At 41.5% G+C, this 12,157-nt stretch overlaps 1 protein-coding gene across 8 annotated transcripts in view; it reads right to left on the bottom strand.

Moving 5' to 3' along the window:
- Positions 1 to 2,697: 2,697 nt before the first annotated feature.
- The window catches only part of HEATR6 (HEAT repeat containing 6), a 41,987-nt gene continuing 32,527 nt past the window's right edge, over positions 2,698 to 12,157 (bottom strand). Inside the window, exons 20-24 of one of the 8 annotated variants that reach the window (XM_072779564.1) lie at positions 10,412 to 11,016; positions 9,937 to 10,038; positions 9,205 to 9,345; positions 7,895 to 7,975; positions 2,698 to 7,782 (exon numbers count right to left, since the gene is read on the bottom strand). In XM_072779564.1, coding sequence (XP_072635665.1) covers positions 10,442 to 11,016 — 575 coding nt within the window. In that variant the 3' untranslated portion in view covers positions 2,698 to 7,782; positions 7,895 to 7,975; positions 9,205 to 9,345; positions 9,937 to 10,038; positions 10,412 to 10,441. Of the gene's footprint in view, positions 7,783 to 7,894; positions 7,976 to 9,204; positions 9,346 to 9,936; positions 10,039 to 10,064; positions 11,017 to 11,371; positions 11,441 to 12,157 lie in introns of those variants that run through there. The other 7 variants (XM_072779562.1, XM_072779566.1, XM_072779563.1 and 4 more) reach the window with 7 other exon arrangements.

Below are 12,157 nucleotides of genomic sequence, written 5' to 3'. Positions count from 1 at the left end.
GGTGGGAAGACGGCCAAGTAAGAGGGCAATTGTAATACAGTGTGGAGAGTGACATGATAAGGATCATAATAAACACCTGCGTGGCTAGGGGATAGGGCACCTGCGTGGCTCAGTTAAGTGTCTGCCTTGGGCTTGGGTCATGATCCTGGGGTCCTGGGATGGAGTCCCACATGGGGCTCCCTGCTCAGCAGGGAGTCTGCTTCTCCCTCTGCCCCTCCCTCCCCTGCTCATGCTCTTTCTCAAGTAAATAAATTAAAATCGTAAAAAAAAACAAAAAAAAACAAAAAAAAAACCCTGTGATATTAGCTAGCATTCATTTATGTCTTGTTAGTGCTTGGCTCTCTGCTAGGGGCTAGATCACTTCATTTCGTCCTGTAACAACCCTCTGAGCTGAGCATAGCCAACACCCCATGTCACAGGTGCTCAGGGAAGATGGCCCGGAGGAAAGGGTGTGTCTGTTGGGACCTGAAGTAGGTAGGGGGGTTTGGCAGGCAGAGCCTGAAGAGTTGGGAGGGAGCTTGGGGACCAAAGGACTGCACATGCATGGAGCCCATGTGGCTGGTGCACACGCTGGCGTTGGGAGGCAACCATGCCATGTGAAGAGCTCAGTGAGCAGCAGTGTGGAGAATGAGCTGAGCAGCGAGAAAGAGAAAGGGGGGGAGACCTACAGAACCTGCTAGTGGTGGGAGCACCCTCTTTGGAGGCTGTCGTTATAGTCCCTAAGGGCCTGGGCTTAGGGACTCGTGGTCAGAGGGGACTGATGGTTATATGGGTAGACAGTGATTGAAGCTAATGATATCCAATATTCAGGCAGCCTCCTGGAATGGTAGAGCCCTACAGGTCGTCCCCATTCTAGCATCAGTCTCATTCCCAAAGTGACCACCACCCCACTGGTCACCTTGTCTGTCAATACACTGACTAGCACTCAGAGAAAGGGGCAGAGCAGGCAATGGACTGGGAAGCATACCACAGCCCTGCAGGGACATAAGCAGGTAGGATCTGCGCAAGGAGGTACATCATACCCAGGGGACGGATGGTTTGATTATTAAAGCAGCAATAGAGAGATGATTGGAAAGACATAAAGTTACATCTCTGCCTCAAATCACACATCCAAATAAAATCTAACATCTGGTAAAGAGTTACATGTAAACCAACAAACAATTGGAAAACAATATCCAGCAAGAAATGGTTAAAATGTGATGTATTGGTATACTGTGGACGCCTATTGAGTCATTAAAATCATGTTTTAGGAGAGCATTTAATGCTCATGAGAGGTAAGATAGCAGGCTACCAAAAGCTACACAGGTTATGATCAGAGTTTTGTAGACTGATTTCCCACATACATATGGAAGAGTGCTCATGTGAGTCCATGTGGATGGCACATACTCATACTCCCACATGCATGTATCATTATAGATCTAACATGAAATATACCAAAATGATAATAGTAATCATCACCAGTCATTTTTACTTACATAACTTATTGGGTTTTTTTGCAAAAATTCTACAGTGAAGGGCACCTGAGTAGCTCAGTTGGTAAAGTGTCTGCCTTTGGCTCAGGTTATGATTCCAGGATCCTGGGATTGAGCCCCACGTAGGGCTCCCCGCTCATCAGAGAGTCTGCTTTTCTCTCTCCCTTTTCCCTTCCCCCCCACCAGTTCTAGCTTTCTCTCACTCTTTCCTTCAAATGAATAAATGAAATCTTTAAAACAGTTCTACCATAAAGATTCATTGCTTTTATAATATGGAAAAGAGATAGATGTTACTTAGAAAATTAATCTATGCTGGCTCCGATATTAAAATAATTTAAACACTTGGTGAAAGAAAGTGAAAACAAACCTGAGGAGCATACCTCATGAGGACTGAAAGTCCAGTTGCCCAAGGAGCTCAACTTTTTCCTAATGCCCCACCACGAAATGACCAGATATGACTACTCATGCTCCTAGGACCTGACGGAAACTTGTGCTTCTCTGGAGAGGAGATCTCTGCCTGTGTCCTGAAGATAGTCCCAGCCAACTCAGACGAAAAATGAAGTTCATGGTTAGCGGGGATTTTTTTTCAATAACAAATTTATCCCCTATAAGATTTTCTTAAACATTCGATGCCTAAAGGTACTGATACATTAGAATTTAGTATGAGATGATATCAGATTTAGCCCTGGTTGTATATTTAACTCCATTAGTTTAATATGTCATCATTTCAGTACTCACTGCTTCTCAAAAGAGTGAAGACTACAACAGCCCAACCAGAGTCTCTGTTTTTCACAAGTTCTCCAGATGAGTCTGAAACTCGCCAGCTGAAGACACACTGTTACTGCTCGTGCTTGGGTAGTGGCTCTCGAACTTTGCTGTAGTTAGAAACACTTGTGCAGATTTTAAACCTGCTAATTGGAAAAAAAAAAAACCCGCTAATTGGCAAGAGGGCGCCCAAGACCGCTAAACCCAGATCCTATGAACTTTAAAGTCCCTGAGATGATTCCAATGCAGCCAGGTTTGCGATTCACTGTTCTGCTGAGAGCTACCTGGAATCCAGGTGCTATGGCTCCTGAGCCTGAGAAGTGAGCCCTGAGTCTAATAACTTTGTGTTCTCTGTCTCCATCTGCTGGCCATTCTCCTGCCTTGCCATAATTTACCTGCAAAGAGGCACTGCTGTTTGTATTTTTAAGAACATTTGCCAAGAGAATCAAAGAACCAAAAATAAAGTTTTTTAAAAAAGATTTTATTTATTTATTCATGAGATACAGAGGCAGAGAGAGGCAGAGACATAGAGAGACGGAAAAGCAGGCTTCTCGCCAGGAGCCCGAAGCAGACCTCAATCTCAGGACCCCAGGATCATGACCTGAGCTGAAGGCTCAACCACTGAGCCACGCAGGTGCCCCAAGAATTGAATTTTTAAGTAATAAAAATGCCTACAGGATGTATTCTTGTATATTATAAGATGGTCTACGTTATAAATGCAATAGGATAACACATCTAGGATCTTTTCTGTACTTGAAATTAAAAGCAGCCAATAAACATTAGCTATTACCATTATCAGTTAGGCATGTTGGACCCCATCTTTTGAGTACACGGAGTCATTTCTGAAGGAATGCTTCTTATTCATTTAAAAAATATACTGAGTGCTATTATATCTGGCACCTTGTTGGCTATGGGTACCTAGTGTAAACAGACACAGTCTGTACATTGAGAAAGACATCGAGAAAGGGAGATTTTTTAAAAATTATCATTATTATAGACTTTTGAGGGAGTATATGTTCCATGAATTTCCATATAGACTTATGTAACCACCACCACAGTAAGGATTCCAAACAGTTCCATCAACCCCAGAACACTCCTTCATGCTTCCCTGCCATTGAATGTTTTGTCTCTCCCAAACCTTAGCAAACACTGATTTGTTTTTCCTGAGTCTGGTTTTGCCTTTTTCATAGTGCCATGTAAACAGCATCATGCAGTATGTAGCATTGTGAAAGTGGCTTCCTTTACTCAGCATAATATTCTTTCTTCTGCTTGCTTTAGGTTTTTCTTTTTCTATAGCTTAAGTTTGAAATTGAGATTATTGATTTGAGACCTTTCTTCCACCCTAATTTCTTTCCTAATGCTGCAAATTTCCATCAAAGCCCTGCTTTAGCTGTATCTGTACATTTTGACATGTTGTATTTTCTTGTTCACTTTTAAACTATTTTTCTAATCTTCTAATACCCTCTGAGACTTCCCCCTTTGACTCAGGGATTACTTAGAAGTATGTTCATGTCCAAGTGCTTATAGATTGTTTTTTTCCCCCCAGTTATTGATTTCTGGTTTAATTCCTTTTGCGGGCAGAGATCACATTGTGTATATAATTTTAATTCTTTGAAATTTCTTGAGATTCATTTTACGATCCAGAATATAGTCTATTTATATTGGTTACTGAGAAAGAAGTATTGAAGTCTCCAACTATAATTGTAGGCTGATTCACCATCTCTCTTTGCAATGCTACCAGTTTTTGCTTTATGTAGTTTGAACGTTTATTGTTAGGTATACAGCCATTTAGGATTATTGTGTCTTCTTTGTTGACCTTGTCATTCTATAGTGTCCTTCTTTATCACCGGTAAATACCCTTGCTCTGAAGTCAATTTTGTCTGATATTAACATAGCTACTCCAGCTTTCCCTTGATTAATATATGCATGGTATAGTTTCTTTTTTTGTTGTTCTTTTATTTTTAACCTACACTATTTACTAAAAATGGGTTTCTGGGATGCCTGGGTGGCTCAGTGGTTGAGCCTTCGGGCATGATCCCAGGATCCTGGGATGGAGTCCCACATTGGGCTCCCTGCAGGGAGCCTGCTTCTCCCTCTGCCTTTGTCTCTGCCTCTCTCTGTGTGTCTCTCATGAAAAAATAAATAGAATTTTTATAAATAAATAAAATCTTTAAAAATGGACCTCTTATAAAGTGAATAGTTAGGTATTAAGGGCCTTTTTTTTTTTTTTTTAAACATCCTGACAATCTCTTTTAACTGGTATAATTTAGACCTTTTGAATTCAATTGTTGACATATTTAGATATAGGGCTACTCCATTTTGTTGTTTTCTATTTGTTCCCTATGTTTTTCATTCCTGTTTTCTCTTTTCCTGTCTTAACTGAATTTTTTTTTGTATTTCAAGTAATCTAGTTTTTTTACTATCTTTTTGTGTAATTTTTAAATATGGTGTCCTTAGGGATTGCAAAAACACTTAACTTTTCATAATCTATTTAGGATTAATATTTTATCGCTTCGAGTGAAGTGTAGAAATCTTATTACTACTATACAGATCCCAATACCCTACCTCTTAAAATTTTCATACGTACTATTCCTACATTTACGAAAACTCCAACAGACATTGTTTCACTTTCATTGAAAATATGTTATAAAAGGCTCGAGATGAGGGAAATAGTTGATTTTTTAAAAAAGATTTATTTATTCATGAGAGGGAGAGGCAGAGACATAGGCAGAGGGAGAAGCAGGCTCCCTGCAAACAGCCCGATGTGGGACTTGATCCTGGACCCCAGGATCATGCCCTACAAGGCAGAGGCTTAACCATTGAGCCACCTAGGTGTCCCCGAGGGAACTAGTTGATTATATTTACCCACATGGTTTCCATTTCTGTTGTTCTTCTTTCATTCCCAAAGTTTCAAATTTCCCTTTGGTGTCAAAGTTCTATTAACAAAATATTATCATATTAAGAGGTCAGATAAGAAAACCTAGAGGGAGAGAGAAAGCAATGGCCATCACTCCCTTGAGGCTAGGGCTGCACTTCCTCTGGACAGAGAAGAGTTCCCTCCCAGGAGTTTTAGGCAACAGCCTAGCTGCAAGAACCCCTGCTGAGCGGGCTTGTCAAGGGGCTGGTGTAAGAAGCAACATCAAACAGGGTTTCCCCACTCGCTCTGACTGATGACCATGACCAATGCGGCCTTCTTTGCCTTTCCTAGAGGAGGAAACAGAGACCTTCTCTCTTGTGATCTGCATCTGGTCTGCAAGTCCAGGTTTCTGTGTGCTTGGGGTCTAAGCCAGGGGAGACCATAGGGGGAAATGGCAAACTTAGTGCCAGTCTGCTGGTGCTCGGAGTTTGCCTGTCCCCGCCCCCAGATGTTCCCTATTTACTCCTTCCCCTTGGGATAGCTGTTCCACGCATTTAGTCCGCACTCTACAGCTGCATCCAGTGGGAGGGACAGGACGGAGAAGGCCTCGAATGAGAGTTGAATTTTTATTTCACAAACAGGGGCGTGGGTTTACAAAGGCTGGGGTGTTTCCATGAGGCACACTAATTTAGGGAGAAATTCTTTTCTCCCACAGCCTGGTGGCTAAAAGCCTGATTCCTAGGTTTGGATTTTTGCATTCACTTTTCTAGATGAGATTGAGAATGGTTTCGTCATTCAAAAACAATCTTATTTTGATTTTGATGGAAATTTAAATTTATAGGTTTGAAGAGAAATGGTCTTTTATAATATTGAATCCTTTAATCTAGAACATGGTATACCTTCTCTTTTTAATGTCTGCTTTTGTGACCTTTGAACATTTTTTATTTTTTCACAAAATCTTTGCATTGGCTTTGTTTAAATTTATTCCTAGATACATATTACTTTTAGTTACTAGTGTGAATGGAATATTTTCTGACATAAAAAATTGCATCCAATTATGGCCTGACATACGGAAGAACCATTGATTTGGGCAAATTGTAAACAGCTACCTTAAGGATTTAAGAACTTTTATTAGTTCTATTATTTTCTGAGCTGATTATCTTGACTTTCTGCAAATAGTGATTTGTGAATTCAGGGTCTCAGACTGTTCTATAAATAATGATAATTCAGAAACTCTCTTTGAAAATTTTTTTTGGAAAACTCTATTGTTGGTTTAATCCCCTCCTTGGCCATTGAATCTTGTATAGCATTAGGTAATAGTTGTGATGACAGGCTTGCTTGTCATTGCTGACTTTTTAAGGAAAGACACTGAAAAGAGAAGTATATTTTATGATGTTAACAATTATCTTAATTTTTTAAAAAGAATTTTAAAAAAATATTTTATTCATTTACTCATGAGAGACACACAGAGAGAGGCAGACACAGGCAGAGGGAGAAGCAGGCTCCCTGTGGGGAGCCTGATGCAGGACTTGATCCCAGGACCCCAGGATCACGTCCAGAGCCAAAGGCAGATAGATGCTCAACCACTGAACCACCTAGGTGTCCCTTTAAAAAGAATTTTGATCAGAAAAGGAAATTAAACTTTATCAAATGCTTTCACAATCCATAAAAATGGCTATTGGGGTTTTTTCTTACTTGACATGTTAATGTGATAACACTTTATTAATTGAACTGCTCATTGAAAAAATGTCTGCATTCCTACAGTAAATCCTAGTTGGTCATGGAATCAATTGCAAAGCAGTAATTCACAAGGAAAGGCTTCTGCAAATGATCCAAGCTGCTGCTGCTTTGAATCCTAACTATAGAGGGGTTGTACTACCACCACCACCACCACTACCACCACCACCCCCAACTGCATTTGTGCTGCTGTTTCTAGTGGCCATGCTGTGGTCCTTGGGTGTGCTGTACAGGAAAGGCAAATGAATGTTAAGTATCTGAGACATTGGCCCCAACACTAAGATAATTTCCTTGTCCACTGGAGCTGAAGATCTCTTTAGTTTTGACCTGAAGACTCAAAGTTTGTACTTTTAGTAGTAGACATATGCTTCTTCAAGATCCCACTCCAATGATCTTTCTCTAATGAGACAGACATTCAAGCCCAGGAAAGATGTCAAAGAAAAGTGTAATGAGGGCACCATTTCTTTCTTTCTTTTTTCTTCTTCTTTCTTTCCTTCTTTCTTTCTTTCTTTCTTTCTTTCTTTCTTTCTTTCTTTCTTTCTTTCTTTCTTTCTTTCTTTCTTTCTCTCTCTCTCTTTTTTTATATTTTTTTATTGGAGTCTGATTTGCCAACATATAGCATAACACCCAGGAGGGCACCATTTTTTATTGAACACCTGCTCTGTGCCAACTCCAAGCTGGATGCTTTCCATGTACCATGTGACATACTCCTTAAACTCTGAGGTACTGCTATCCCCAGTTTACAGATGAGAGGTCAAATAACTTGCCCACAGATGTGGTTATTAAGTTGCAGTTGTTCTTTAAAACCCAGGTATAATTCCAAAGCTTTTGGAAACTGGGTCTATAATTTCTGACTGGCCCGCAGCGATGGGTCAAGAGGCAGAACTCGGGAAGGTTCTGTTAGGTATGTGGCCTCCCACACATCTCGTCCTTTCCCTTGTCCAAGGCGACCTGTAGGGGCAAGATGCAGGGCTGTGTCTGGCAGGCTACCCAGGTCCTGGGGTAGAGTACCTCTTCATACTGCTAGGTTCAGCTTCCCAAGGCATCCCAGGTAACACCTCACCTGAAGGAGCAGTCAGGAGAATCCAGCTATTTGTCATCACGAGAGGTTCATGGTGTGTTGACAGTATTTCTGTCTAGTGCTCTGAAAATTCAAGGAAAATAAATATCTGACGTTTATTGAGTACCAGAAGCTATTCTAAGAACTTTCTGTGTATTAACTCACTTAATCATTAGAACATCCTTATGAGGTAGGCACTATTATCCCTATTTTACAGATGAGAAAACTAAGGTACAAGATGGTCACAGATAGAAAGCAGCAGAGCCAGGATCTAAGCCTAAGCTTTTAACCACTACACTGTATTAATGAAGTGAAGGCCAAATGAACTAGAGTAGCTATAACTCACAGAGCTCTTATATTGGAAAGACAGTGAGTCTGCTCAGGGTCTGTATTCATGCACAAATGTCAGACTCAAAGAAGCCCTTGCCCTGGTATTCCATGGGAGGTTTCTGCTGCCCTATAATCACTGCTTTCCTGTTAACTAACACCACAGGAGAGGTTATAACATGTACCTTCCTCAAGTTCTAAAAGTGGATAGAAATTAGGGAGTTTCTTTCAGTGATCACAGAAAAGGTTCAAAAGTAAGTGAGGTGTCCTAATGCGGTCAGTTTATTAAACAAAGGCTCTAGCCATCTGTACCTAATGACCCCTTCTCCAATTTTTTTTTCTTTTAAATATCAAAAGAAAGTTCAGAATTTGGCATTCTGAATTAGAATTCGGAATTGGAGCTGGACCTCCTATTTTTCTGCCTCAGACTCAGTTCTAACTCTTCATTGGCTGTGTGGCTTCCCTTCACAATGGCGGCTTTTCTGAGGCCCCAGTCCAGGGCATTGAGGAAGTTCTGGCCTCTGGGGTCCTCCCATATTGCTACAGTGAGAATCAGCATCCCGTCCAGAGAGGAGCTGTACCCCAGACACCTGGATTTCTAGCAGCTTACCCTTGGTCTTTCCCTCCATACAGACATCCTAACATATGTTTTCAGAGATCTGGAAACCTTTTCTGAAGTGAAAGGTTTTTTTAAAAAAAAATGAGATTTAAGATAAACAAAAAGCAAATCATCAAATCAAACCATTCAAAGTCTTTTCACAAATATTTTATCAAGAAATTCACCAGTGAGAGCTCCCCTACCCCCAAATAGTGGCTATGCTACATTTTTGCTTTTATGGAAGTGATAAGTAAACGAGTTCCAAGATTCATCCTAAGATTAGTACAGGTTCAACTCAGTCTCCAGTCTCTGTAACAATTCGTGTCTAGAGTCATCTCCAAAGAAAAGCACATTTAAAGAATGTGCTATAGGGGTGTTTCTACTGTACCTGTGTTCTAATTCTTTGGAAACCGGTTGGTACTCTACCAATGGAAAAGCGGGCCTTCAGTTTCTGGACTACTCTTTTTCCCAAACTGCCGGAGTATTTCCTGAGCAACCAAGAACACAGCAGAGGGAAGACAGCAACTCTCTAGGGGCAAAGGAGAAATGCTAAGGACATATGTATGCCCTAAAATATAGTATTTTAAGCTAAATAACAATAGTTAAATAATGTATTGCCAAAACCTGTTCTATGCATCTTGATTCTTATGTATCCCAGGTCAGATATAAGTATGGAATCATTTTGACTGGTTCCGTTATATTATCTAAATTCCTATCTGAAATCAATTCTAACATACTGTTGGAGGCTAAGAAATGAATGTAAATTCAAATGTAAATAATTCTTCACTGAGAAGTGACTTTTATAACTGCTTAGACATTATCAAAATACAATTTAAAAACCTCTCTTTCTAATCATCTAAATTAAATAATTCTTTTTTAAGGCAAACATTCAGAGGTGGCAGAACCACCATAAAGTTAGTACCGGGGACCACAGTCTCCTCAGGGATGTCAGGCAATGGAGAGAGGTCAGCGTTACGGCCAGGATGCAACAGACAGGGGCCTGTGCTGGCAGCCTCTGCAAGCCAGGATCCTCTTCTGTTAAGTGGATTGCAGGGAGGCAGGGGCGGGGGGGGCTTCTGGGGTTGGTCCTGGGGAGCTCAGTGCAGTAGCTGTTACCAACCTGTAAGGAACTTTGCAGTATTTTAGCGACTGAAGCAGCTACACCAATGCAAACTGGCTGAACATCAGCTCTGCGGGAAGCTTTCTATAAATGCAACTTGATCTGAAAACAGAGGAGATTAAGCACACTATTTTTCATTAGTTTATTATAAAAGAAAAACAATTCACAGAGACACAACACACAACATTCTCATTCCTAAATTCTTTTGCTTTTTGTCTCTATTTTCTGAGGCTAAATGCGCTTCATAACCGCCCAGTCTGCTTGGCCCACACTCAACTCTGTCTTCTGGCTCCGGCGGCACAGGTCAGAGGCTCCAACAATCTGGACTGTGGCCAGTGCCATGGAACCACTCTCTAAAGTGGTTGAGCCATTCAAGAAAAATTTAGGCCTATTCTAAATAAAAGCAAGTGGGTTGTTTCTATCCCTAAACTTAAATCCTACATATCTGATACTCAAGCTTGGGTCTTTCTATTACCACTTGACACTTGGAAGTATGGTGGACTATTCACCGATCTGTTGTTAATCCTGGGAGCGCTACTTGTGATCCAGACAAGTCACAGTAAATGGTGAGGATATCTTCTAAAAAGCCCATGATGGCCCTCTTGGCTGTGTTGCCAGCCAGTGCCTGGATACTGCTTATGTGCTCCAAGGCTGTTCTGACCAGCTGGTCTCTTTCATGCAAGTTGTGGGGTGCTCCAGTGTCCTCTCCCTCTGTTCCTGATTTTAAAAACTGTAGGATAAAGGACTGCACCATGTCCCCATTCAATTCAAGGGTTTCTCTGATGCAGGGCAGGTCTGAGGCACTGGCCAAGCTCAACAGGTGAATCAGTGCCTGGCAGATTTGGGTCCGTAGGCTGGCACAGTACTTGAATTCCAAAAAGTCTGTGGTGTCTTCACTCTTTTGTAAGGCAGTGACCAATGCATTCCAGATCTGAACGTATTGGTCAACAGACCCATAGTGCTCTCTCTTGCTTGGGATGGAAAGGGCAGTGGCAGATCTGATGCGTACTTTGAAGTTCTTGCATGATGTCACAACTGACGTCAGGGCGTTATAGGCCTGGGAGGTCCACGGGGCTGTTCCTAGAAAGAATCCACTGGCATTGAAACAAATGAAGGCTTAAAAATAAACAGGGGAGAAAGAGAGGGGCAGAGGAAGCACACACACTAGTGCTCAAGCTAATCACTGTTTTCACTTAATTCTCACACTAACCTTATAGATTAGGGTGATCAGTGCTGACTATGGGATTCTGACAAAGGGGCCAAGTACTGATTCCCAAACTTCTCATTTCCCTAAACAACCCTGCTGCATGCTCGGGGCCTCTGTTATTCTAAATGGGGAGTTTGGCAACTGTGAAAAAGGCTTCTTCTGTGGGAAGAGGCTGTCCTGAGGGCATAAGGCTTGATGGGAGGAGCATAGACTGAATTGTAGCCCCACCTGTTCTCTCAGTCGGATGCTTCTCAGCACTGTGTACACTGCACAACTGTTACGCCAGCCTTGTTCATGCTGACAAAAGAGCATTTCATTACCCAGATTAGCATCCAGACACTGCTCTGAACATAGCAAGTCATGCATTTTATTGAAAAAGAGAAAGGGATCCCTGGGTGGCTCAGCGGTTTGGCGCCTGCCTTTGGCCCAGGGCGCGATCCTGGAGTCCCGGGATCGAGTCCCGCGTCTGGCTCCCGGCATGGAGCCTCCTTCTCCCTCCTCCTGTATCTCTGCCTCTCTTTCTCTTTATGTCTATCATAAATAAATAAATAAATAAATCTTTAAAAAAAAAAAAAAAAGAAAATACTATTTAGGAAGTGACTGGGGAACAGAGAACTCACATTAACAAAACCTGCAACTGTCTTAATTCTGAGAACATGATGCCCAGATTTCTGTCGTCTCTCCCTTCTTGGTGGTCTCAGATTAGCCTGCTTTCTTCCTCCATCAGAGCTATCACTCCATTTTGGGGGGTATTCTTATTCCTCAAGATGGGCAAAAGAATAGATTTCAGCTTCCTTAACTCTCTTAGCACCTCCTCCCCCTTTCTTTGTTGCCTTTAAAGACATGCAAGCAGACACCTACCTTAATGAGCTCCAACTCCAAAGGCTATTTCATGTTAGGCTATTTCCTCCATGGAAAAGCTAAGAAGCTACTTCTCCATTAGTGCTAGGTTGAAAGCTAGCTCTCTCTCTTCTTTTTTTTAATTAAGTTTATTTGTTTATGTATGTAATCTCT

This window comes from Canis lupus, chromosome 16, assembly GCF_048164855.1.
Source record: "Canis lupus baileyi chromosome 16, mCanLup2.hap1, whole genome shotgun sequence".
NCBI lineage: Eukaryota > Metazoa > Chordata > Mammalia > Carnivora > Canidae > Canis > Canis lupus.
The sequence above is the reverse complement of the archived record's forward strand: the minus strand, read 5'-3'. Positions and strand labels throughout refer to the sequence as shown.